This window comes from Physcomitrium patens, chromosome 25 (genome assembly GCF_059467195.1).
Source record: "Physcomitrium patens ecotype Gransden chromosome 25, ASM5946719v1, whole genome shotgun sequence".
Classification (NCBI taxonomy): Eukaryota; Viridiplantae; Streptophyta; class Bryopsida; order Funariales; family Funariaceae; genus Physcomitrium; species Physcomitrium patens.
Genome location: NC_143434.1, coordinates 6,406,252 through 6,431,100, shown reverse-complemented (window position 1 = coordinate 6,431,100; position 24,849 = coordinate 6,406,252). Strand labels below are relative to the sequence as shown.

General features: G+C 39.4%; 3 protein-coding genes across 9 annotated transcripts; all 3 read left to right on the top strand.

Annotated features, from left to right (window-relative positions):
• Nucleotides 1-9,308: 9,308 nt before the first annotated feature.
• Nucleotides 9,309-14,095, top strand: LOC112278619 (ADP/ATP translocase At5g56450). Of its 7 annotated transcripts, XR_016501087.1 has the most exons (5): nt 10,226-11,063; nt 11,176-11,984; nt 12,885-12,958; nt 13,136-13,198; nt 13,426-14,095. XR_016501087.1 is itself a non-coding variant. In XM_024512223.3 (2 exons), the coding sequence occupies exons 1-2, from the start codon at nt 10,698-10,700 to the stop codon at nt 11,824-11,826; spliced, it is 1,017 nt and encodes a 338-aa protein (XP_024367991.1). In that variant the 5' UTR covers nt 10,309-10,697; the 3' UTR covers nt 11,827-12,312. The 7 variants fall into 7 exon arrangements, 1 of the variants encoding a protein (XP_024367991.1); XR_016501085.1 differs by lacking the exon at nt 13,136-13,198 and having other exon boundaries at nt 9,309-11,063; XR_016501088.1 differs by lacking the exon at nt 13,136-13,198 and having other exon boundaries at nt 9,881-11,063; nt 12,888-12,958.
• A 1,980-nt stretch (nt 14,096-16,075) lies between these two features.
• On the top strand, nt 16,076-19,521 carry LOC112277558 (ribonucleoside-diphosphate reductase small chain). Its single transcript, XM_024510031.3, has 11 exons — nt 16,076-16,309; nt 16,656-16,733; nt 16,926-16,997; nt 17,334-17,467; nt 17,663-17,823; nt 17,941-18,116; nt 18,274-18,339; nt 18,451-18,567; nt 18,693-18,855; nt 18,970-19,040; nt 19,160-19,521. Exons 3-11 carry the CDS (start codon nt 16,936-16,938, stop codon nt 19,269-19,271), a joined length of 1,062 nt encoding a protein of 353 aa, XP_024365799.1. The 5' UTR covers nt 16,076-16,309; nt 16,656-16,733; nt 16,926-16,935; the 3' UTR covers nt 19,272-19,521.
• A 2,402-nt stretch (nt 19,522-21,923) lies between these two features.
• Nucleotides 21,924-24,362, top strand: LOC112277103 (uncharacterized). Its single transcript, XM_024509066.3, has 3 exons — nt 21,924-22,562; nt 22,855-23,277; nt 23,405-24,362. Exons 1-3 carry the CDS (start codon nt 22,093-22,095, stop codon nt 24,102-24,104), a joined length of 1,593 nt encoding a protein of 530 aa, XP_024364834.1. The 5' UTR covers nt 21,924-22,092; the 3' UTR covers nt 24,105-24,362.
• Nucleotides 24,363-24,849: the final 487 nt, after the last annotated feature.

Genomic DNA, 24,849 nt, shown 5'->3' with positions numbered 1-24,849 from the left:
TTCCAAAAAGCATTGGACATCTCTTACCGTTTTTGGAATCTTCCAATCGATATTATTTTGAACTTTCTTAGGATCCACTATAAGTCCATCATTTGAAATGATGTATCCTAAGAAGTCAACTTGAGTAGTGTGAAATACACACTTTTCTATCTTGGCATAGAGTCTTGCATCTCTTAGTTTTTGTAATACTTGGCGAACATGAAGTTCATGTTCTTCTGGGTTCTTAGAATAGATTAAGATGTCGTCTAGATAACAGATAACAAAATCATCTAAAAATTCTTGAGAGACATCATTCATTACATGTTGAAATGCTGCTAGTGCATTTGTAAGTCCAAAAGGCATGATATTATATTCGAAATGTCCATACCTTGTTCGAAACGCAGTCATCCATTCATCTCCTTCTTTGATGCATACCAAATTGTATGCTCCCCGTAGATCTATTTTTGTATAGATCTTAGCTTGATTCAACTGATCAAGAAGTCCAGATATCAAAGGTAGTGGGTACCTATTTTTGATAGTGATTTTATTGAGTCCTCAATAATCAACACACATCCGCAATCATCCATCTTTTTTCTTCACAAATAAAATTGAAGCTCGTACTGGAGATTTGGAATGGAATATGAAGTTCTTGGCCAAATTCTCTTCAATATACTCCTTGAATTCAGCCAATTCATTTTGAGATAAATTATAGATTGGTCCAAATGGCGGTTGTGCTCCTTCTTGAAGGTCAATTGAGTACTCATAGGAACGATGTTCTGGAAGAGTATCCGCATTCTTTTACTCAAATATATCTTGAAAATCTTGATATTGGCTTGGATTACTACTTGAAGTCTTTCTTCCAATAGAAACAGGTGTGGCATAAATGTCACAAGGTGATCCTTCTTTTGTAGCATGCAAGAAAGCACTTATACCTACAAATATAGGTTTAATTATACTAGACTTATGACTTTCTACTTGATTAATTATACTCTTAGTTACACTTTTAGAAAAGTCAAGACTACAAGAAGTCCAATCTATTTAGGGTTATATTTCTTTAGCCATGATAAACCTAAAATAATTGAATTAGAAAGAGATCTAATGATATTAAATATTATAAAACTATTATGACAATTAGTTGCTATTTCTATAGGAAGGGTTTTATGAGTAACATCTCCTGAAGACAACGGACAACCATCTATGACTTCTACATGAACAAGTTTAATTTTCTTTACTAAAGATATGCTATGTCTTTTAGCAAATTTTTCATCTAAGAAACATATTGAGGCTCCTGAATCTAGCAAGGCAGAGGCTTTGAGATATTTAGGTCTTAGAGTAATATTTATCATAAAACATGGAGAGGATTTTGAGGGGAGGATAGGACCTTCACTAGGCGTTGTACAGGGTTCCAATCGCACGGTCCCAATTATAGCTGGACAAATTTGTTTTCCGACATGCTATCTCCTTTGATTGCCATACTCCTCATTTTATGGTTGCGTCATTTCTTTGGGCAATGTTGAGCAATGTGCTTAGGTTCTCCACAATATAAGTACAAACCTTCTTGATGACGATGAGTCTTTTCTTGCTCAGTAAGAGGTTTGAAACGTACTGCATCAACTTGCATATCCTCTACTTCCAAATATATGTGTTGAAGAGGTGTTGGTGTTGCCATTGAATTATAGTAACGTTGAGGTCCACTTATATGGTTCTCAGATCGAAATTCTAAAAGGCAATTGTCACACTTCATAGTAAAATCAATTGCTTGACTCAATGTTTGAGGATTAGGTAAGTTGAGCATTAATTTTTTTATCTCATATTGTAATCCGTAGAAAAATTGGCTAATAAGTGCAACATCATCCCACTTGATATCAATTGCAAGTTGTCAAAATTGTGAAGCATACAACATTACTAATCGATTGCCTTATCGTAAAATATGGATCTTATTGATTGCAACACGAATTGCATCATGTTCTCCATACATGGATCGAAACTCCGCCAAAAAAGCCTCTAAATTATCCAATATTGGATCTCTTCGTTCAAGAAAAGATGAAAACCATGATAATGCTGAACCTGAAAGAAGCGTATCAATGAATCTAACTTGCAATCTTGGAGTTAGATAGCTTTGGAGTTGAAGTTCAATCACAAGTTGTACTTGATTGATAAATCCTCGAAACTTTAATCTGGTGCCATCAAACTTCTCGGATAGGATAATTCTTGGTTCTCTAACACTGGGGGGGGCGTTCCACCATAGGAGAAAGCACATGATTTGGTGCAAATATTGAAGCAGCTCCAATCATTTCTATATCTTCACTTCCTGCCAATCTTGTTGCTCCTTGTGGTGGTAAATTGAGTTGATGCATCACAAGCATTAACTCCCTCAATTGCTCTTGTATTTGTGCCATTGCACTCTTCATTTCAACAAGTTCTGCTATGATAACACTTAAAAAAGAGAAGATGTCTAATATTGCTCAAGATAAATAAAAGAGAGGACTTGAGAACAAAAAAAATACTAAGGACAATATCAGTTTAGAAGAGGGTAATCCTCATCTACTAATATGCTTATGTCATATCAAAAAAAGGGGGTAATCCACTCTTAATTAAGATTAGACAAAGCTATGATATTGTAAGTATACTCTTGTCAATCTGTCAAGGACAAGAACATGATAAAGACAAATAAACGAGTGAGATTTCTCTCAAAGAAAGATGACAAAATAGAAATAACTTGATATATATATTAAGAAAGAAACTGGAATAGTTATTGCCAAAAAATCAAGAAAATTAGAGACCCTTGAAATTAGACTGGAAGCAAGAAAGGAGTTGACAAGAGTGAAGAAGGCTTCACTCTTGTCTCTATATATACTATCTAACTAGGGGCTATGTGGCGATGTTCTATAGGACCTCCAATATGTATTGACTTTGTAGGATACATGCCTTGACTTACAAGGCAAGTTTTTCTATGTGTGAGCCACATAGTTAGCTTGGTCTTCAGGCTAACAACATGTGTGGCACATGGCCAACTCGTTGACCACGTTTTTAATCCAAAAAGTCAATTAAAGACACCTATAAAGTCAAAGCAGCGTCTATAAAGCTTCTATGAAGCTTTCATAGCAAATACTATAGAATTATCTTACTTTTACCTACTTTTACTTACTTCTATCTATTTATACATGTAATTATTGGCTTACATGTGTATGTCCGTGACATCCATTATTGCAATGAAATGACAAAAGTATCATTGTCTTTTCTTTTCAAAAATAAACTTAAGTTATTCACTCTAAAAAAGCCACATCAAAACAAATGAAAAACATTAAGCTATTGGCCAAAATTATGCTTATTACTTAATTAATTGATAAGTTCTATTATACACACAAATAGAGTAGTAGAAACAAAATTATTTTGCATTGCAATGTTGAATAGAATACAACATGCAGGTGAGATGATCATCTAGATGATATATATATATATATATATATATATATATATATAAAATAAAATAATCCAAATTTTTACTAAAGCAAACCACTCTAATCTAATCATCATTGCACTCTTGCAGCCCCCATTCTTGTTACCAGCCATTTGCCATTTCTAACCATTATTAAAAATGGACGTGGTGAATAAAGAACATTGGAAATGGAGGTGATGGTTGGAAATATGGGAATGGCTAAAAATGGACACAAGATTAAAAAGATACAATGATGGTTTAATCATTTCTATATATAAATATATATATATATATAATTATTTTATAAATATATTATAAATATAAAATATTAAAATATATTTTTAAAACTTAAAAATGATATTCACAAATACTTTAGTATTTTCAAAGATTGAATTAAGAAAATGCTCGAACCTTTACACATACAACAATCAAATAAATGTTTAACATAAAGTAATTCTTAACATTTTGGTTATGATTTTATATTTTTGTTCAAATATATATTTTTTAAAAAATGGTTCATATATTTTTTTGGTTTTGTCAATTATGTCTATTTTATAATCAAACTGAGTCATGTCTATGACACATTGTGAAATTTAAAAGTGAAAAATGTAAGAATCAAATTAAAATTAACAAGGTAAATGATGGATGAGTTGGAATTCACTAACCATGGCCATGCTCCACTTGAGGGCAGCAACTCCCTTTAAACCAAAAATTGCCAAAATCTTAAATCAGCTCCAAATCCAAAGATTTTTATATTTTAGGAATCCAAAGTTTAGAATCCTTTACTTGCAAAATGATTTTCATGCAAGCTGCAAAAAAAATTCCTTCAAAGTGTGACTCTAACTGCCACAGTAGCCTATCCCCTTGCAACAAAAATTTCACTTAAAATTAATGCTAATTTCAAATTGAACAAGCCTTACTTTAAATCCAATATCCAATATTGCAAAAATATTGCAATATTAGACTTGCAATTCAATTGGAACGATGTTGCCAGCTGGACATGACATGGACTTGAGCTTATCCACGCTGGACAACTCACAGAGTGGAATGGTTCGTTGTTAACGTGGAGATGACGTGTTGTGCGGTGCTGGCGGTGATCTAAGGTAACGCCAAGTGCGGCTCAGGAAGAAGGCTGGAAAAAGCGAGGCAGGGCCTGCAATCCGTTGCTGTCGTTGCAGGTTTTGATCTGGACAGGGACTACAAGCAGATGCTTCGAATCTACAATTTTGCATCTTTTTACTTCGTTAGATCTGGGACTAGTAATGGAAAAGACCCATACACAATATTGGAGACAATTCTGATTGTCTTGCATCTTATCGGCGTCAGATTCATAGGAAAAACAAACTAAGGTTCAGCTCTGAAAATCGACAAACTTGTCTTTGCGAAGCCAGTGTGTCCTCAATGAGCAACATAGCATGGTTGATTTCCATGCAACTCGGTAACAGGTCCTGAAAGTTGTAGCCAATGTCAAATTTGAAAAACGGTTGTGTCACGGTTTCAGAACTTGTGAGGGATGATAAGATTTTGTTACACCGGGATTTGAGGTGAAATTACTGGGGAAAAAGGGACTGTGAGTTGCTACAGTGAGGATTGTTGAAGTTGGTAACTTTCAAAAAACTGAAGAGATGTCGTTCAATGAAGCCGTGGTGAGATACGGCGAGCTAAAACATAATTCCAGAATCATCACAGTTACGCAATTTACGAAAGCTTAGGCTATCTCATTAAACTGCGACCTTGCCATGTTCAGGATGTAGAAAGAATCAAGCACAGGATCCTTGGAACACTTTCTGCTTGGACTTGCAGAAAGCTGCAATAAAATCAAACAGGGAGTTAGGGTCAATTCGCAGACGTGTGTGCTGACAAGTCTCAAGCAAGGTAAGTACAAACTCCAACGTAAAGCAACAGTAACTGGTGACTCCAACCAGACAAAGGCGAAACGGAGAGCATTTCGTATCATCCTTGAAGAATATAACGTCTCTTCGAAGAGAGAAATGAATCGTTAGAATTGGAGAGAAAACTGTGGCAAAGTACGAGACCACATCCTCCACGACCACATTCTCCATCCCATGTGTTTGGTAAGCAATCACCCAATTCATCACCAGACTAATCAGACGCGCAGCCCTGCAGTGACGCGCATGCGTAACTAGAGCAGATGTCCCCTTCACTTGCAAATGATGCAAGGGCTAAAGACATAAAACATCAAGGCCAGGAGCATATCATCTGCACACTCCATAACAGCATTTGTGACGAAACCCACATCACGATTCGAAAAAACCCAGAAGCGAAAAAACAGACAGTACCTCTAAAATTGAAGCTATATAGAAATCCTAATTTTACGGCATACCACCCCACAAGTGTGTAACCCTAAATTCTGCTGTCTGTTTGAGCAGCAATGCAAATCACTGCACACACAAAAACACATGAATAGCATGTTTTGTGTGGACAGAGCTGGCTTTTCAGTAATTCTGCAACACTCATCCTCTTTTAGTGACAAGTACAAAAGTGAACATGTACTCTCATTGACCATTTTTTTCTATTAGTACTTTTTATAAAGAGCGTAATTCTGGGATATTGGACAGGAGAATTGCATTACACTTACTGATTATGCACAGATAAATTGTAGTTAATTTGGACTATCTTAGCTATTTACATGGTCAAAATTACAGGAGAATCAATTAATTATTTAAAAGTTATTTGATAGATGGTTGTTGGATATTTATATTTTTACATGTTTGATATAATCATTTGATTGTTCAATATTGAAGCAATCAATATTCACTCAAATAACCAAATCTGTATTGCAATATGAAGTTTGCTAAGTTTTTTTGCACTTCAACATGTCTTTATGAAAAAATTATGAAAGTGTAGAAAAAATAACTAAAATCAAATATACAAAAATCATATTACTGAGACTTCAAAATAAAACTCATGATTTTATTGGTTAGTAAGAAAAAAAAGAAAAAAGAAAAAAACAAGTATTACTTACTTCTTTATTAAACTGGTTTTCTTTTGTAAGCACACCAGATTTATTATTTTCAGACAACTTGGGAAAATTATCTTTTAGCACCTTTAACCATGATGTATATTAATTTTTGCAACTGAACAAAAATCATGTTAGTTGTTATTTTGAATTAAAGGTGAAGTCAACAATTGCAATTAAATTTTAAATAAATATGAACACAAAATGCTCAAAAGATGCAACACAAACTCAAAACATTTATTATGCTTCCATCAAACTCAATATAAAGAAGATAAATTCTACTTCACAATCATAATTAAAGTCACATTATTAGTTTCTCAAACAATCAAATTGAAGCTCAAATAGTAATTCACACCGACTTACACCAAATTTTTGCACATTACATCGACTACAAATAAATTCCAGAAAACCCAATGTATGTCAAAATAACACAAAGTTTAAAAAGATGGTCTTAATCCATAATTGAGTCTCAACATCCAAGACCCAAATCCACGTCCCGAAAGCCACATCCCCGTGCGAGGTGCGAGATCCGGTTGGGAAATTTGGGGACGAACATGTTCCGTCTCCAATTGGGATTGTGTGTGGCGACTCGTCGCCGTTCTCTTGAATCGGATATTGTTCCACTGCCTTGTAGGGATGACTAGATCCTCTGCCCCCTGATGCGGTGTGAAAAGGGTCAAATGAACGGGAACCCTAGTAGATTTAGGGCATGGATTCGAAGGGTCCTTATTTGTCGTTGGGGCTGTGTTTTTTTTGTCCTATTGTTAGGGCCAACATATGCTTCAAAGGTCCATTCCCGAGGATCAAAAGATGCTTGCACTCAGGTTCACTTGCTCAATATGCACAGAATTTTGGGTCATTTAGTATTATTCATCTGTGCTTCTTTTCTTCTTTTAAGAATGAGAAAAAAGATGGATGTGAACTTAGGGGAATTGTGTTTTACAATGTTTAGTGTGTCATCTTGGATGGGCAATGACACATATTCGGAGGCAAAGACATGGATATGAAAGAGGTGAAAGAAGAGATTTAGGGGAGTTTTCATTAGAAAATTGCATGCTTTTGTAATGATATAATATGAACCATGTTAAATTCTCATCTAATAGATGGGCTTCCAAATACCTCACCCTCAGTTGCAATTATTTAAACTCTAAAAACAGTTTTAAAATGGTCAGCCCACTTCTTCACCCCAAAATAATAACAATAATAATGGTAATTAACCAGTACATTCTCTTCCATTCCATCAGAGCAGGAATTGATTTAGCAGTCTATTATACAATGCATGTCATGAGCAAACAATCAAGCCACAACTGGACTTGATGGCTCAAGTTTACTCTTCATGGTTGACAAATGGATAAAGTCAGGAAATAAGTATGATTAGGGTTTTTCATAGAGCCTTGATTAGGAAGAAGTTGCCCTGTGCCAATGCAAATGCTCTGGCACAATTGTACTAAAACCATGTCAGGATAAGCCTAGCCAATGTTTAATGCATCATGATCTACACAATTGACATGACTTATTGCACTCAGGTTTTTCTACTACATAATACACTCTATTTTCAGCCACCATCAATCATGGGCAAAAAATTTTCTCTCACCAAAGACCACGAAAAGAACAACTGACATGACATGGGAGTGCTTGTCTGCTCCAGAAGCAATCCTAACTTCATTTACGTGTACTTTGATGAGAGGTATTGGAGAAGCCACTTGACAACATATATAATAACAATATAAAAATATGAGAAAAAAAGCATTGGGCTCCCCATGTCACTGTCTGCTAGGACATTCCACCATGTGTTCCGTTAATGGCATCAACTTTGTGGACTTGGGTCATTGCATTGAATACTGTTATGTGGGGGGAGTGTGCACAGGTCATACTCCTGGGTTAGGATATGTTTTGATGTGGCATACCAATGTGTCCAATTGGGCATGTGAGGTGGTCCCAGGTGGACAATTGTGAAAGCTACCAATCAACGTCTAAAGCAAAGAGAGCATGGATTCTCTCAATGCACCAACCAAAGCCAATCCTACATGCCTCTCCCACCCCTTATTCCCTAGTACCTCAACCAAGTCATCCTTTTTGTTTCCCTTGAGCAAAAGTCAAATGAGACATTCTATGTGTACAATGCCAACACTAAACTAAAATAATTAAATTGGAATTGTTTTGGAAACATGAACATTGTATGTCTTTAGGGTAGTTTTGTTGCTATTAGCATATATGGGGGTGTGTGTGTGTGTGTGTATGTATATGTAAGTGCACACATGCAAGGGTTTTTTTGTTAAAAAAAACTTAGAAAATTAAAAGATAAAATAAGAGATGAATGAAATATTAAAGTTATATGTTATATGGATGCCATAAATGTGTTTTTGAATGGGTTGAAAATGCCCTTGGAATGACCTCCCTCTAATAGTTGTTTTGTTTAAAGTGTATTTGAAGATAATTGTTACTGTATTCTTTGAAATTGGAAAGATGAGGAACATTGTTCATCCATAACATTAAATATCATGGGTTTTCAACCATGAAACAATATATAAATATAAATATATATATAAAAGCCTGTTAACACAATACAAAAAGCAAGCGTGGGTAAACGCTCCGAAGGCCACTTCACAACCATTCCAAACTCCTCCACACAATTCAATCAGAAAAAAACAACAAAAGCAAAGAAAAAGAAAAAAAACGTAGAAAGAGAAAGAATCAATACGAGAAAGAAAAAGTGGGGAAAAGTAAAAGAATGAAAAGGAAAGGCCCCAATGCTATGTATGTAACGAAGGCATAGATAGGAGGTTTGAAAGGGACGTCCGTAGATGCGCGGGGGCGCCCGAACCGGGGGGGGGGGGGGGGATGCCTCGGAGGCAGCTCACCGTCGGGCACAACGGGAAACGGAACCGGATGCAGACTGAGAGGCGAAGACAATTCTTCTTCCGTCTCGTGTAGTTGTTGTGGTGGTTGCAGCAGCATCAGCAGTAGCAGTTGCAGCACAAGTACAACTGTATTCTGGCGCTGGTGTGACGAGCTTCCATGAAGCGCCACTTCGTCTTCTTCTTCTTCCCTCGAATGGCCGTTGCGCACTCAGTCAACCTTTTTCCCTTCTGCATTCCAATCCATTTCCTGTGTTAGGTCCTCGTGTGCTTCCATCGTCTTCCATTACCCAGCCTTGTCCATTCCATTTCTGATTTCGTTTCTCCGTTTCGTTCCGTTTCGTACTGTTTCTGCTTGGGCGCTTGCCCTGGTCGATCTCGACGTGTAGTACTATCCACGCCTCGCTTGTCAACTCTTTGAGAAAAAAGCCCCTCTCTCGCTCCGTCCCCTCTCTATCGTTTCCGGTCTATTTTATTCCGCTCCAGTCGTCTCCCGGAACTGCTTTTTCGTCGATCGTCGTCTCAGGTGGGACGCCAGACCCGACCGTGTGCTTGGTTGCCGGCTTGTCGTTGCTGACACGCATATTTAGTTTCCCTCCTCTTCTTCCTCCTATTCCTCCTCTCGGACTGCGCAGTCGCTTTCGTGGGCATTCTAGATATACATCATAATTTTTGGAAGCTCATCGTTGGTTTTCGCATCTTTCCCTGTCCTTTGCGCTTGTGTCGCCTGCTTCGTGGCGCGTGGCCGTTCTGGGTCATAGTGTGGATTCTCTCTGCGCATATCGTGCAGTGTTGGGTTTCTTGACGTGCTTTTAGATAAGCGAACAAATAGTCAGCGTGTGCTAGGGGATGCTACTCGTGCAAAGGGTTTTTTATTTTTATTTTTATTGTATCGGCTTTAAAAAAATTGTTACGTTTTCCGAATCACCGTCCAATTTGCGGAGCTGAGCGTCCTTCACGAGCCGTCTTTCCTTTCGTATCGTCAATCTCATCTGAAGTTATTTCGGAGGAGCGGGATTTATGTGTGCGCACCCGTCTTGGCAAGAGTAGATGATGGATGTCAGTGGAAAGCAGAGAATGGCAGTTTGAAAAGCTGAGCGGCAGATTTTGATGTTTCACAGGTGAATGAAACTCTCGTGTAGAGTAGCACGCGACAGTTCGCAGGAAAGACAGGGAATCCTTTGAGTTGGCAAAGTATGTTGTTCTTGTGAACTCGGAACCTTCGATTTGCACCTGGGTTTACCAAAATCCCTAGAGGAGATTACCTCCTTAGAATCTGGCATCGATTCGAAGGATCCGATTTTGTATTCCGTTGAATCATTTTAATTTAGGGTGTATTCTCAAGGTCACGGTTTCGAACTGAAAGGCGATCTCTACAGTTATTTCAGCGGTTGCTTCTGCATCCTGAAGATACAGGATGATTCTTTGCATACGGTAGTGAATGGCAAGTGGAGGGGCCATGGATTTAAGAGAGTGGAAGCTTGCGAGGCAAGAAGCGGCGCTGAAGGAGAAGGAGACGGAGGCAAAGAAAGTGGCATGGACCAACTTCCCCAAGGACCTGATGCTGGGAGCGTTAATGGGTGGGGTGGCGCATACTATTGTGGCGCCGGTGGAGAGGGCCAAACTGCTCCTGCAAACCCAGGACAGCAATATGGTTGTCATCGATGGCAAGCACACGCGCTACAAAGGACTATTAGATTGTATCATGAGGATCGCTAAAAATGAGGGCGTCCTCTCTTTGTGGCGCGGCAACGTCAGCAGCGTTCTTCGTTACTATCCTTCTCTTGCCATCAATTTTGCCTTCAAGGTTTAATGTCCTCACCTTTTCGTTATTGTTTCCCTTCTGGAACCGTGATGTTTCATGCAAGTTTTACGACACCTTTTCTTGGGTCTAAATCCATGAACGTGTGTGCGTGCAGGATTTTTATCGAGTGCTATTGACTTCTGGTCGAACTGAAGGGAAGGGCACTTTGAGCAATGCCCCGGCCAATTTCCTCGCAGGTGCGCTGGCTGGTTGCACTAGCTTGGTCTTCGTCTACCCACTCGACATTGCTCACACACGTATTGCAGCCGACATCGGCCGTGGAAGTAACCGGCAATTCCAAGGCCTTGGTGATTTTTTGCGAACCATTTACAGCAAAGACGGCATTCGCGGCGTCTACCGTGGATTCCCCGCATCTGTTCATGGTATGGTAGTACACCGGAGTGTTTACTTCGGTGGGTTTGATACCATGAAAGAGTATCTGTCTCAGGACACATATTTATCCTTCTGGAAGCGGTGGTTGATAGCTCAGGGAGTTACTACATCTGCTGGTCTCATCTCCTACCCTCTTGATACCGTGAGACGGCGAATGATGATGCAGGCGGGTCTCGAGAAGAACATGTATAATAACACGTTAGATTGTTGGAAGAAAGTCTACCGTCATGAGGGAGTTATGGCCTTTTACAAGGGTGCGGTGACAAATTTGGTTCGTGGAACGGGGGCAGCTCTCATCCTCGTTCTCTACGACGAGATCCGAAACTACATGCATTGGACTGGCCCTGCTACTTTAGAACATCGCCGTGAATAGTCAGCTGTGTGCGTTTTTGAATGTCGTTGAGGAGCTTTTCTGATAATCTCAATTGCCAAGATATAGAGCACTTCAACATCAGTGATGTGTGGTTTGAGCCAAAACATATCACAGTATTTTTCGGGAAGGCGACGAAGCGTTGCATCGAGACATGCCAGGTAAATCTTTGGTGTTTGTGTATGATGCTGTTCAAAATTCTGGAATGGAACTCGGTCATCGGAAACTTTCTCTTGCCATTCTAATAGGGGTTGAAGGTATATTGGCTTCATGGGCGGAGAGCTAACTCTGGATTAGAGTAATTAGGTCCAATTCTTTTTAAGCGTAGTGGTATGTAGCTTTTTATGTTGTGACAAATCATTTTGTTCAAGGTATACCTTCTGGGTTATATACTAAAGGCTTGTACCCTAATCTCCAATCATCAAGATGATTTCACTTTTAGAATATAAAAGCTGTCAGAAAGGGTCTATTACCTACTGGCATTGTATACTGCGTTTGCAGCATGTGAGTTGGATTCATAGGTTATTCAGTTTGTTGAAGTCGATATTCTTTTCCTTTTGAATGCAGACCATTGTGCATAATTGTTGATCGTTGGTACATACATACATTCCTTTTCGCATAATGTCCCTCCTTTCAAAACAGTCTAAAACCTAGACATGTCCTTTATTTTATTCAATTGCCGCCCTTTTTCCCTTTGAGAGAGAGAGAGAGAGAGAGAGAGAGTGTGTGGGTATTGTGGCGTGGCAAGACTGATCGTCTTATTAATACTTCAAAGTTCTGGTAACAGGGTCACTAGCAATTGGATTCTTGACGTGTTGGGACATAGAGTTATCATCTTCTGTGGAAGATATTTCACCAAGTTTCATCACTGTGTTGCTCAGCTCACCAATCTGTCTTTGGTGTTATCAAATTGTTAGGATAGTGTACGGTGCTTGAATCTGATACAGACGTTAATTGAATGTTGTGGAGGTTTTGACATTTGGCATTTGCTGTCTTTGGTCAGTAGTTTATACTTCTGATACACTGATCTCAATAACACACTTTTCACAATTTGGGTGCAGAAGAATGCGTCTTGAGTTCCTAAACAGAATCATTCGAGTGTTATTGATGGTGGACCTGTATTAACTTGCCTGAGGTATACTCTAATGGACAAGATCGGTGAATTGTTTGAATTACCTCATGAAACTCTGGTTGAGCCTGTCTTGGGCGCTAGTTCCGCAAGTTCAGAGGTCATTGTATTCTCAATTCTTAGCAGTGTAATTCTGGTTAGTCACGTATTACTAATTTTTTGTTCCCAACAACAAATCATTAGGATGGCATGATTCACGGGTTGCACGTCCGTTGAAGATCTCTAAACGTCTATCTTAATTTTCAGGCATTATTTCATCCATCACTTGTATGTGGTGTTTTGGCTGAAGATAGTTTAGATAACTTCCTGCATGTTTTTGTTTTAAGCTTCAGATTCAACATGACTATATAATGCTCCACATAGAGCAGTGTTCACTGGTGTCTGGCACTGTAGTTCTAAGCGTTTTTGAGCAATGAATCCAATGTCCGGGCTTTGCAGATATTGAAGTTGTTTTAACGTCTTGTTGAATCCAGTCAATGTAGGTGTCCAGGGAAGCTTTGCGAATACCCCTTGATGAGGAGAGCATGTGAATACGAACGAAATTGCTATGTTTCTAAAGCTCTTGAGGCGCTATTTGCCTTTTATGTTTTCTGCCAAAGGGACATGATTGGCTGGGACGATTATAGTAGGCTGGATTTGGTTTGAAAGCATCCTCAATGTTTGAACATTCCTAGTTTCAAGTTGGGGAGGAAAATTTCTAAGGACACCTCATGAGGAAGGGCACGTTAATTGGAACTTGGAAGCAGAGTATCTTTGAAGACGATCGGAGGGTGAAATGTAACATAACTTTCAGAACACTCTTTGTGGGTGACTGAAATGTACCCTTACTTGAGTTCTTCACCAAGTTGCGGAGGACTCTTTTGAAATATCCGGAGGCATTGTGAACTGATTTAACAGGCAGGTTTACCTATTACAACTTTTTACTGCAAAACATGAAGATATGAAGGCTTGATAACGAAATTATCCAGGTAGCCCTCAGCCTTCGTTGGGCAGGTTGAATGTGAATTAAAAAAACTGGTTGTCAGTAGTTAGTACTTATTATGAGGCATTTTGATTAACATCACCATACCCAGCACATCGAGAGTACATCGCGCACTTGTAAATCTTCTCATTATTTAATAAACTGATGATTTCTTTTCCCAATTCTCCTTCCTATGCATGGTTTCGTGGTATTATTTCATTGTGTAGTAGGTCTCACTGAACAATTTGTTGTGGCATTACTGTGTTCAAGGTTTCCGGATTTATGTAATGAATGCATCCAAAGATGGATCTCTCTGCGCATATCGTGCAGTGTTGGGTTTCTTGATGTGCTTTTAGATAAGCGAACAAATAGTCAGCGTGTGCTAGGGGATGCTACTCGTGCAAAGGGTTTTTTATTTTTATTTTTATTGTATCGGCTTTAAAAAAATTGTTACGTTTTCCGAATCACCGTCCAATTTGCGGAGCTGAGCGTCCTTCACGAGCCGTCTTTCCTTTCGTATCGTCAATCTCATCTGAAGTTATTTCGGAGGAGCGGGATTTATGTGTGCGCACCCGTCTTGGCAAGAGTAGATGATGGATGTCAGTGGAAAGCAGAGAATGGCAGTTTGAAAAGCTGAGCGGCAGATTTTGATGTTTCACAGGTGAATGAAACTCTCGTGTAGAGTAGCACGCGACAGTTCGCAGGAAAGACAGGGAATCCTTTGAGTTGGCAAAGTATGTTGTTCTTGTGAACTCGGAACCTTCGATTTGCACCTGGGTTTACCAAAATCCCTAGAGGAGATTACCTCCTTAGAATCTGGCATCGATTCGAAGGATCCGATTTTGTATTCCGTTGAATCATTTTAATTTAGGGTGTATTCTCAAGGTCACGGTTTCGAACTGAAAGGCGATCTCTACAGTTATTTCAGCGGTTGCTTCTGCATCCTGAAGATACAGGATGATTCTTTGCATACGGTAGTGAATGGCAAGTGGAGGGGCCGTGGATTTAAGAGAGTGGAAGCTTGCGAGGCAAGAAGCGGCGCTGAAGGAGAAGGAGACGGAGGCAAAGAAAGTGGCATGGACCAACTTCCCCAAGGACCTGATGATTTAAGGATTTGTGGAACCAAAACCCGCTACATGTGTTCTGAACAGAGTGCTCATTGACCTCTGGATTGCAACAATGCAATAACCATTGTGGATCCACCTCTCCCAAGAAAATACAGTTGCTCATAAATCCGATTGCAGCCAACTGGGTAAGGATGGGTGGAGCGGTGCAGCTTCAAACGAGGTAGCACAGAATTTCACTCACAACATCACTTGGTTAGTGACCAGGGCGTCAAAGTACATCATCGTCCCAGGAAAGATGTGACCAAGAGTTAAGACAACATCAGAGTTAATTCATCCTTTCATCAATTCAATCCTAGCAGGGGCTCTACTAACTTCGAAGCAGAGGGGGCTTGAACGTTTCCAGTAACTCCACCTCCCATTTCCTCCCTGAAACCAGCAGAACTCAACCTCCCTACAAAACCATCTCCCTGTCTTTCACAATGACCAATCCGATGCCCTAAGGTCTTAAAGTAAGACACAGTACTTCCCTTCCGCCCATCATGGACTACGACTGACCGCCAATCCGCACTATCGATTTTCAACGCCTCGCAAGCTAATCCACAATACCTGAAAAACGTGGTCGATATCAGGCAGAAGGTGTAATGATCCAGAATTACTGACGCAGACCCAAAAATTCAACATCCTTACTTCAATTCCCTTCACAAGCTAAAGGACTGAGAACTAAGACGACGAGCTGATCGTCTCACAAACCGAAAACTCGTTCTATTTGCCTACTCTCACAAATTAACAACGTCAGCATGTAGAATCACCATACAAGTGCGTCGGCGGGGAGAAATCGGCCGCGGCAGTCGCAAACAAATCAATCCGAGAAATGCTTGAGAGATTGCAGAGAATGCGAAGAAAAGGAACTGCGGAAAGTTCCCGCCACGTTGTGGCGCCAATTTTCGAATACTCATTACTCCCGCCACCACAGGCCTCCCAACCAACGGTCGGATCCTGATGCTTTCTGCCGACCTCCGGTAGCCCACCCGCCTTATCTGCGACTCTCCATTCTTAAACCCTTTCTCGGCCCTCTCCGATGTTGTAACGGCTGCTTGGTATACACTCCCTCGTGCGCTGCTAATCTCGAGTTCGTTCAGTCCAGGGAGCTGCGGTTGAGAGCTGCGATTGCCATTGTAGTTTTGGGTTCATCGAGCTTAATTGCACTGCCTGAAGAGCGACGTCTAACATAGGGGCTGAGTGAGTCCTCCAGGTTTGAAAGGTTCAAACTCTGTGACCCGCATGTGTATCTTCTGAGAAGTCGGCGGCAGGGTGTTTCGCCGTCATCAGGTATGGAGCATTGCGTTAAGCGCTGGATTAGTCGGTGTCCTTGTTAAGTATGTTAATGGGTGGGATGAAGTGTGTGGCGCTTCTCGTAATTAGGGTTTATCTGTCGGCTGATAATTGGAATGTGACCACCTGACATGAAAGATATCTTTGGACTGAGCCCCTGCCTCTTCCTGGACGGCGTGACGTCCCGTCCTGATTTGGCCGCCGTGTTTTTACCTTCAATGATTGCTCTGGTGAATCAGGGGCTGCGCACTTCTTTATGTGATTCGTTCTAGATTTGTGTGCGAACGATCTCCTGCCTTAAATTAAGTTTGTACTGTCCTTGGTTTCGTACATCTTGCCGCAGGTGGGCGAGAGTTTGGCGAAGTCGCGATTGAAATAGTTTGGTCTCCCGCTCTTTTGTTCGCTGGAAAAGAAGTTTCTGGTAGCGTGACATTCCTTTGCTCCTTGACGTAACTGCAATTCAAATATGCCTTGCTCGGATTGTAGATAATGGATCCTACGTTTCTTATGAACGAATGCATTGTCGGCAGGCTTTAGTGTGTTCTCGAAACCTTACTGTGTGGTTGCTGTGGCATGCTCGTTAGACTCATATTGCCCTCTGTTCACTTTTCAGGTATTTTGTCATGGCTCCATGCATTCCTGGTTCTGCCACAAGCGAGTTATCCGAGCAGCTTCAAGGCACTAGGTGCCGCCAATCCCTGATTTCTTAAGATCGGTCTTTCTTGATATTGTGCTGTAATCGACAGTGTTTTTCCTGCATAGTTCGATTACAAGCATCAGCTCTACGTTAATTGAGATCTTAAATCTAAGTATCCCACGATGGGTTACATGACATGTTGGCATTGGTTGATTCCAGCTTGAGATTTAGTTCCGTCCATTATGGTGGCCGTCTAGAGTTCAAGATTGTATCTTGTGCGCCTGCTTGGAGGGACCTGTAGTGCAGTTTGCCTGGCTTTGATGTGACTGAGGCTTTTGTCAAACAATGAATGTGAATTTGATCATCATTTCCTTCACTGCGCAGAGAGAAAATGCCTTCTGTGTATATGGAGCAGGAGCCAATCTTGGCTGAAAATCCGGGTCGATTCTGCATGTTTCCCATTAAATACCCACAAGTATGGGAGATGTATAAAAAGGCTGAAGCTTCATTTTGGACAGGTCTCTTTACATTTTTTTTAAATTTCAGGTTCTGTGGTCCAAGATACCAATTCGACTGAAAGTTATATTTCGAATAATTCATGTATTATGTTTCGTAGTAAATGTCATGCATTGGGGTCTATTACATAAGGATTTCTTTTTAATGAGGCCTACATTTGACGAGATTGTTGAAACTGATTCGTAGCTTGAATGCAGCTGAGGAGGTTGATCTATCAGCAGACTTGAAGCACTGGGAAGCTTTGACCGACAACGAACGTCACTTCATCAGTCACGTGTTGGCTTTCTTCGCAGCGTCTGATGGTATCGTGCTTGAGAACCTGGCCGTGCGCTTCATGAAAGAGATTCAAATACCCGAGGTTAGGACCACAACCCACTCTGCTTTCACTCTCTTGAATGCCTGATTTGATTCCGAACTTGAAATCATATTATATGCTGTTGCTGAAACTAGATTTTAATCCATTTTTCGAGTGCAGGCCAGAGCATTCTATGGGTTTCAGATTGCGATTGAAAATATCCACTCAGAAATGTACAGCTTGCTGTTGGAGGCGTACATAAAGGATCAGTCTGAGAAGCATAGACTTTTCAATGCGATTGAGACTATCCCGTGCGTCACTAGGAAAGCCGAATGGGCTCTCAAATGGATTGACAGGTAAGAACTTGCGGTTCGGCACCTTCTTCTTGGATGGATTTTAGATTGTGTTTTTGAAGGCGCCCATCAAGTACAAGAACTATAGAAAATTGCAATTGCATCTCTTTCAGCGTTTGACTCAGTTCTTCTTCTTGACCTGATGGCGATTGCCGTGCAGCTCTGGGAGCTTCGCAGAGAGAATTCTAGCCTTCGCTTGCGTGGAAGGAATTTTCTTCTCCGGAAGGTTAGAATGCACATCCATCACTCATTGTGTTTGACATGTATTTCCTACTGTGATTGCGGTGTGGATGAGCTGCGAGCTTAAGTATTTCTCATTTAGTGTTCTGGATTGCAGTTTCTGTTCCATATTCTGGCTGAAAAAGAGGGGCCTCATGCCAGGGCTTACTTTCTCCAACGAGCTTATTTCACGAGATGAGGGTCTACACTGCGATTTCGCATGTCTCCTATACACGTATGTTCTAAGGCGTTACAATCACTGAACTTGTAGCTACTGTGTTTCTGAAGTTTTGGCTTGTCTATAGAGCAATGACCATGGCAAGGTGTTGTTAAAACCTCGGTGTTTGTTTAATGTGTCAGCTTGCTCAATAACAAGCTGTCCGAGGATAGAGTCCATGAGATAGTTTGCGAAGCTGTGGACATTGAACGGGAATTCGTCTGTGAAGCCCTTTCCTGTGACCTTGTGGGCATGAACAAGATCATGATGAGTGAGTACATTGATTTCGTGGCGGATCGGTTACTGGTACGTACATCCATTCCACTCTTATTTGTTGTCTTTCGTGACCAAGCTAACTTTCCATCCACTTGTTATTATGTAACCTCTCCACATGGTAAATTGACCTCGTCTGTCGTGCAGGTATCACTTGGTTACAACAAAAGATACAATGCCCGCAATCCTTTCGATTGGATGGAACTCATCTCCTTACAGTAAGTTTGTCACGAAACCATTTCTACTTGCGCTAGCTTTCAACATGTTTCTTCATTCTGCATATCTTGAGCACGTATTACAAGACATTTCTAACACGATACTTGTGCTTTATATGCAGAGGTAAAACCAACTTTTTTGAGAAACGGGTGGGAGAGTACCAGAAGGCCTCAGTGATGTCCCACTTAAACGGCGGTGACAACCACGTGTTCAGATTAGATGAAGACTTTTAGATTACCACGGACATTTTGACCTTGCACAGAGCTAGCCTCGTGCTGATCATCTCGTTGGAATGATCCACCGTTTTGTACAATATGAACATTCTTTGACCATTACATACCAGTCTTTAGCGTAAAATCTCTAAGACCAATGCCGCTCGTGTAACGTCCGTGAATTTCGTACATGAGGAATTGAGGGATCCCATCATCTAAAGTATGCTCTAACCTTGTTAGAGATATAATTAACATCATCTGGATTACAAATTTTCCTCTCTCCTCTTGTCCCTCTCTCACTCCCTTTACTCGTATCTAATACATTATTTTGAATCTGATTGTAAAACCTGAAATTTTGGGTACTCTGGGCACGAAAACTGGTTTGGTTCATATAGTTTTAACTAAAACTAGATCTATTAAAAACGAAATGATTGAAATTCATAGCAACGATCTGCTACGTCTTCTAAAGTAGAGAATGACTCAGATTTCAATGTGCAAATTCTCTACACCGTTCACAAGCCCAGCGATGTATTCAGCAACTTTCATAACCCTAAATGCCTAGAGGAAGCGTAGAGAACTGCTTGAGCAGGTGGAAATGTGCCTCTTTTCAGGAATGTTATAATTATCACCATGGAATTCAATGTGATTATGAAATTCATATCGAAATTCCCTTACTGGGTATGCTGCATTTTTCTATCTTTTTATTTTCATCTTCTAATTTATTGAAACATAGCATAAATTTTTTTAGCATAGACAATTTGTGGAAAGACAATTGGATATATACACTAAATGTATGTATATATATATATATATATATAATTTTTATTACATGATGATGATGGTCTGTTTTCCAGGAATTTCTAATTTCAACTAAGTCGTTACACTGAAGCTGCTCATAATTTAAACCATTTCTGAATGCTTTTAAACATATTATTATTAATTAAAACCTTCGAGAAAGATGATATTTGAAAATTTAGAGCATGAATTGTTACGGTTGTATCTTCGGATGTATTCATTACTTAGTTTTTTTAATATTGTGGGTGCTTATTTGTAATAACATACATATATACATGCCAACATACACACCTCTACATAGATTTTATTCACGATAAAATGCAACGCAACAAATCTTAGGTGTCATTTTATGGCCCCCATTTGTACATGAGGTTTTCATATTTTACTTTAAATTATATACTTTTGAAATTGGACATTGACGAATAATAATAGTAATAAAGTGCAATCTTTTCTGTTTTTATTATTCAAAAAAATAATTTTACCAAGGTTAATAAAGACAACAAAAATTGAAGGTTGATAAATATGGACCCATAAAATACAAATAGATAAAGGTTCATCAAAATTTGGTATCAAAGTAATAAAATTTTAAATCATTATTATTTAAAATAAAAAAACTAGTTGATTTTTTTCGTGGGGGTGTAAATAACGGGATGTGTGACATAGGACATGTCTATGCAACAAAAGGAGGTGTCCACCTAACACTTCTCCACATAAAACATTTTTTTAAAATTAATTATCAATAACAATGATAATTTCAAATATTTTTCTGAAAGTAAGCTAAACAAGCAATAAACATGATTTGGTGAATATACATGTTCTTGTTGTCGCTTGATGAATTATAATCTTGTCAAATTAATACATTTCTAACATGTAAAAATCAATTTTAGTAACAAACTCAAAGGTATCATGATTTGCATGTGTAAGAATAAAAGGTATTATATGTGATGTTGACTGTATTAACACAACAATGTTTTAATTTACATCTTGCATATTATATATTTTTAAATAAAATATAAGATTCTCACTTTAAACTCTGTGAATTTCAATTGAATATTTGTTTCTAGAAGGCTTTAATATGATGTTGTAATGCTATAAAAATATACAAACACAACTTTGTTTGCACATAATGTTTGTTTTTATAATTCACCATGCATTACTCATAAACATTACGCACTTACATAAATTAGTATGAAAATAATTAGTTTCGATATGAATTATTTTACTTACTTTATTTAGTTTTTAAAAAACTAATGAATTTTAAGCCAGAAAATTTTGCAAGGATACTAGAGACATACATCATAAAAAATGCATAGATTTTCTTGCATCCGAGAGAATACATGTTGATAAAAAAAAACAAAAAAAAAAAAAAAAACAAAACAAAACAAATAAATAAATAAATCTAAATAATACTTTGAATCATATTAACATACTCCACCTTCACTTTCTAAATACCATGATAAAAACAACTTTTGATTTGTTTTCTGCATTCAAAAAATAACTATTATGGTCTGCAGCATGTGTTTTGTCACACAATTAAAAAGTAATTAAGATATTACCACTTCAAGGTTTTATTTCTTTTGAGAAGTGTTGTAATTTTCCACATCCATAAGTATTTATAAATGTTAATAAGCAACCCAATTCGCCTTAAAGTTTATATATTTGTACTGATTCTATTCCAAGGCTCACAATGTGCACCTCTATCCTGAAGATCTAAAACCCAATTCGACACCTTAAAAAACAAAAGAATAGAAGGAAAAAAAAAAAAAAAAAAACAATTGGCAACAGGTAGCAACCGCTCGGCATTGAACAAACTCCTTTAAAGTTAAAGTAGAAGAGCAACATGTGCGGTTTTCTGTATTAGGGTTTAGGGTTTAGGGCTTCGCGCTGTAGTTTGAGCGGGATGGAGTGAACGCATTACCGTAGCACGATTGTAGTTATAGTTTTTTTTTTTTTAAAATGTTTTATCGTTTATTCGATGTTTTGCAAGGAACTTTGAGTTTAGTGCAGGTGGGTTTTGCAAATTTCTCTAAGCTAGCTGCGGTGTACAATGCGGAATGTGAAGAAGGCCAAGCATGGGCCTACTGGTCCTCTGTCTGCAGAAACTCCACCAAACGATGTGGAGTCCGAGGGAGAGAGTGAAGAGGAGGAGGAGGAGGTAGAGGAGGGCATGGAGGGGGAAATGGAAGGGGACAACGAAGAGGACGATGGATCGATGAGCATAGAAGAAGAGTGTGATCCGGAGGCTTTGAAGTACATCAAGCTGTTTAAGATGGAAGTTGTCGAAGATCCGAGAGAAGCTTGTGAAGCCAAGGGACTGGATATGGCGAAGGATTTAAGTGCGGGAGCACCGCAAAGGTTCTTAGAATGGGCCATCAGTCCCATAAAACTGGACAGGTTCCAGGGTGAGTTTTGGGAGAAGAAGCCGTTTCTCGTTCGACGGCCGAAAAATAGGAATTATTATGCGGGGATTTTCGACAAAGCCACAATTGAGAAGCTTCTGGAAGAACACGAATTGAAGTATGTGCTGCCTCTAAAAGCTTGATAATGTTTGTCTACCCTTTGAGTTCTTTTTTATTTGAAGTGTTGTGTTGTTGTTGTTGTTGTTGTTTTATTTTATTTTATATCTGCTGGAACAAGTAGGAAGTAGGTTTTCGTTAAGATTGTTTGAAGTGGGATCCGAGGTCATTGTCTTTACGAGCCTGTTGGATGTCGATGTGATTTTGTTGCACATGAATCTGCAACCTATGGTTATGTTTTTTCACGTAATGAATAGCCCTGTTTGTTTTTGTTTTTGATCTTTTTTGTTCAGATATGGTCTCAATATAGACGTGACAAAGTATGATATAGACGGTGGCCGATCGACTTTCTCCTCTGAAGGAAGTGCCACGCCATCCAAAGTATGGTCCAAATATGCTGATGGATGGTCAGTACGAATCCTCCATCCACAGAGATGGTGTGACCCTGTCTTCTTGATCCTTTCTGCATTTGAGAGGTTCTGGGGTTCCGTGGCTGGCTGCAATGCATACCTGACTCCTGCTGGGTCGCAAGGATTTAGTCCACACTACGATGATATTGAGGCTTTTGTGATACAGACCGAAGGTAGGAAACGGTGGAAAGTGTACAAGCCCCGAACACCGGGTGAAGCACTTCCCAGATTCTCTAGCCCTAATTTTGAACAGGGTGAAATCGGGGAGCCTATCCTGGACGTGGACCTGGAACCTGGAGATATCTTGTAAGTTGCTTCTTCATCTGGACTAGCTACCTTCTTATCCCTGCAAGCTTACGAACTGTCCTCTATGTAGACTTTGTCCAATGGTGACTTGGAATGCGTTCTTATCAAGCCTTGGACATTGTTGTAGGTACATGCCCAGGGGCACTATTCATCAAGCTAAGGCTTCAGAAGATGCACACTCCCTCCACATCACTGTCTCAGTGGGGCAGCGCAACTGCTGGGGGGATTTTCTAGAGTTCGCCATGCCTAGAGCTCTGGAGCTTGCAAGCGAGGACCACATTCTACTTCGAGAAAGTCTCCCTCGCGGGTACGCTGATTACATGGGCGTTGCACATTCCGATGATCACGATAATCCTCAAAGAGCAGCATTTATAGATAAGATTATGGAGTGCATGGCAATTGTGTCGCAAAGCATACCATGGGACTCTGCAGCAGACCAACTTGCGGTCAAATTCCTGCAGTCCAGGCTACCGTTGCCTGCACCGGCAAACGCAGTCCACGGGAAAGGCCAGAAGATCACCGGAAAGTCAAGGGTGAGGCTCGTGGCTCCTGACGTTGCAAGGTTGGTGTTAGAAGGTGACTCGGTTGTTGTGTACCACATGTTGAAGAATTCCAGAGATTTGCACAACGAGGGTGACACTGAAGAAAATGAGGACTCTGATGCTGATAAGAGGTTGGTGTTCACCTGGGAGGTGGCTCCTGTTCTTGAAGAACTTCTGTCGGCATTCCCAGACCCTGTTGATGTGTCCTCTCTCTCGGTTCCGGAGGATGAGAGTATCCCTCTTATCTCAGAGTTGTGTGACATTGGTATCCTCTTAAGAGTTTGACAATCTGGCAATTGAAGGAAACACTGATATGAAGTTAATCAAAGCTTAGTCTAAGGGCATCGTTGATCGATTGTTAGTGGCATCAACCACGTTCCTTTCCCTGAGTAGCAGTGTAGAGATTGTACTCGTATTGTATTTATTTGCTTGGAGTAGTTTCAAAAGGTTACTGGGTAGCTGAAAGTGAGAGCTGGTTTACAGTTGAGTTGTCATGTGAATTTTATTACAGAATTAAATGAAATCTCCTCGGATTCTGGTCAATGTACTTAGACATTATATTGTATGAACCCAACTTGTATCAGGTGCATGGTGAATTGTGGTCTCAACGCAGCACCTCTCAACCCAACGGAGGATCTCAGTGTACTAAAACTCAAGATTTTATTAAACCATACCTTCAAATCACTTGTAAGGGTTTTCAAGTTCTAAAATAACGCATACATCTTGTGTGAGAGCTGGCCCTAGGAATATAGGCGAACTTAAAAAGTAGTACAAAAACTTGTATTTTGACAAGATATCTCAATAGATATTAAGCATCAAAAGATGTTCTCAGATGTCTCTTTTCTTAAGTTACATAGTTCGTAACTTCAATTTCAACAAAAATGATTAAATTTTAATTCGAATTAGTATTTTTATGTACATTATTTAATAAAAAACTTATTTTTATTTTAAAATTATATATATATATATATATATATATATATATATATGCATATACAAACACATACATATTATTGAAAGAAATTGTACT

Bases quoted from the DNA above. Each gene is read 5' to 3' on its own strand.
- LOC112278619 (XM_024512223.3), top strand. From the start codon at position 10,698: ATGGCAAGTGGAGGGGCCATGGATTTAAGAGAGTGGAAGCTTGCGAGG. The intron at 11,064-11,175 runs GTTTAATGTCCT...GTGTGCGTGCAG, and splicing joins CCATCAATTTTGCCTTCAAG to GATTTTTATCGAGTGCTATT.
- LOC112277558 (XM_024510031.3), top strand. From the start codon at position 16,936: ATGGCTCCATGCATTCCTGGTTCTGCCACAAGCGAGTTATCCGAGCAG. The intron at 16,998-17,333 runs GTGCCGCCAATC...TTCACTGCGCAG, and splicing joins GAGCAGCTTCAAGGCACTAG to AGAGAAAATGCCTTCTGTGT. The intron at 18,856-18,969 runs GTACGTACATCC...TCTGTCGTGCAG, and splicing joins TCGTGGCGGATCGGTTACTG to GTATCACTTGGTTACAACAA.
- LOC112277103 (XM_024509066.3), top strand. From the start codon at position 22,093: ATGCGGAATGTGAAGAAGGCCAAGCATGGGCCTACTGGTCCTCTGTCT. The intron at 22,563-22,854 runs GTATGTGCTGCC...TTTTTTGTTCAG, and splicing joins CTGGAAGAACACGAATTGAA to ATATGGTCTCAATATAGACG. The intron at 23,278-23,404 runs GTAAGTTGCTTC...ACATTGTTGTAG, and splicing joins CTGGAACCTGGAGATATCTT to GTACATGCCCAGGGGCACTA.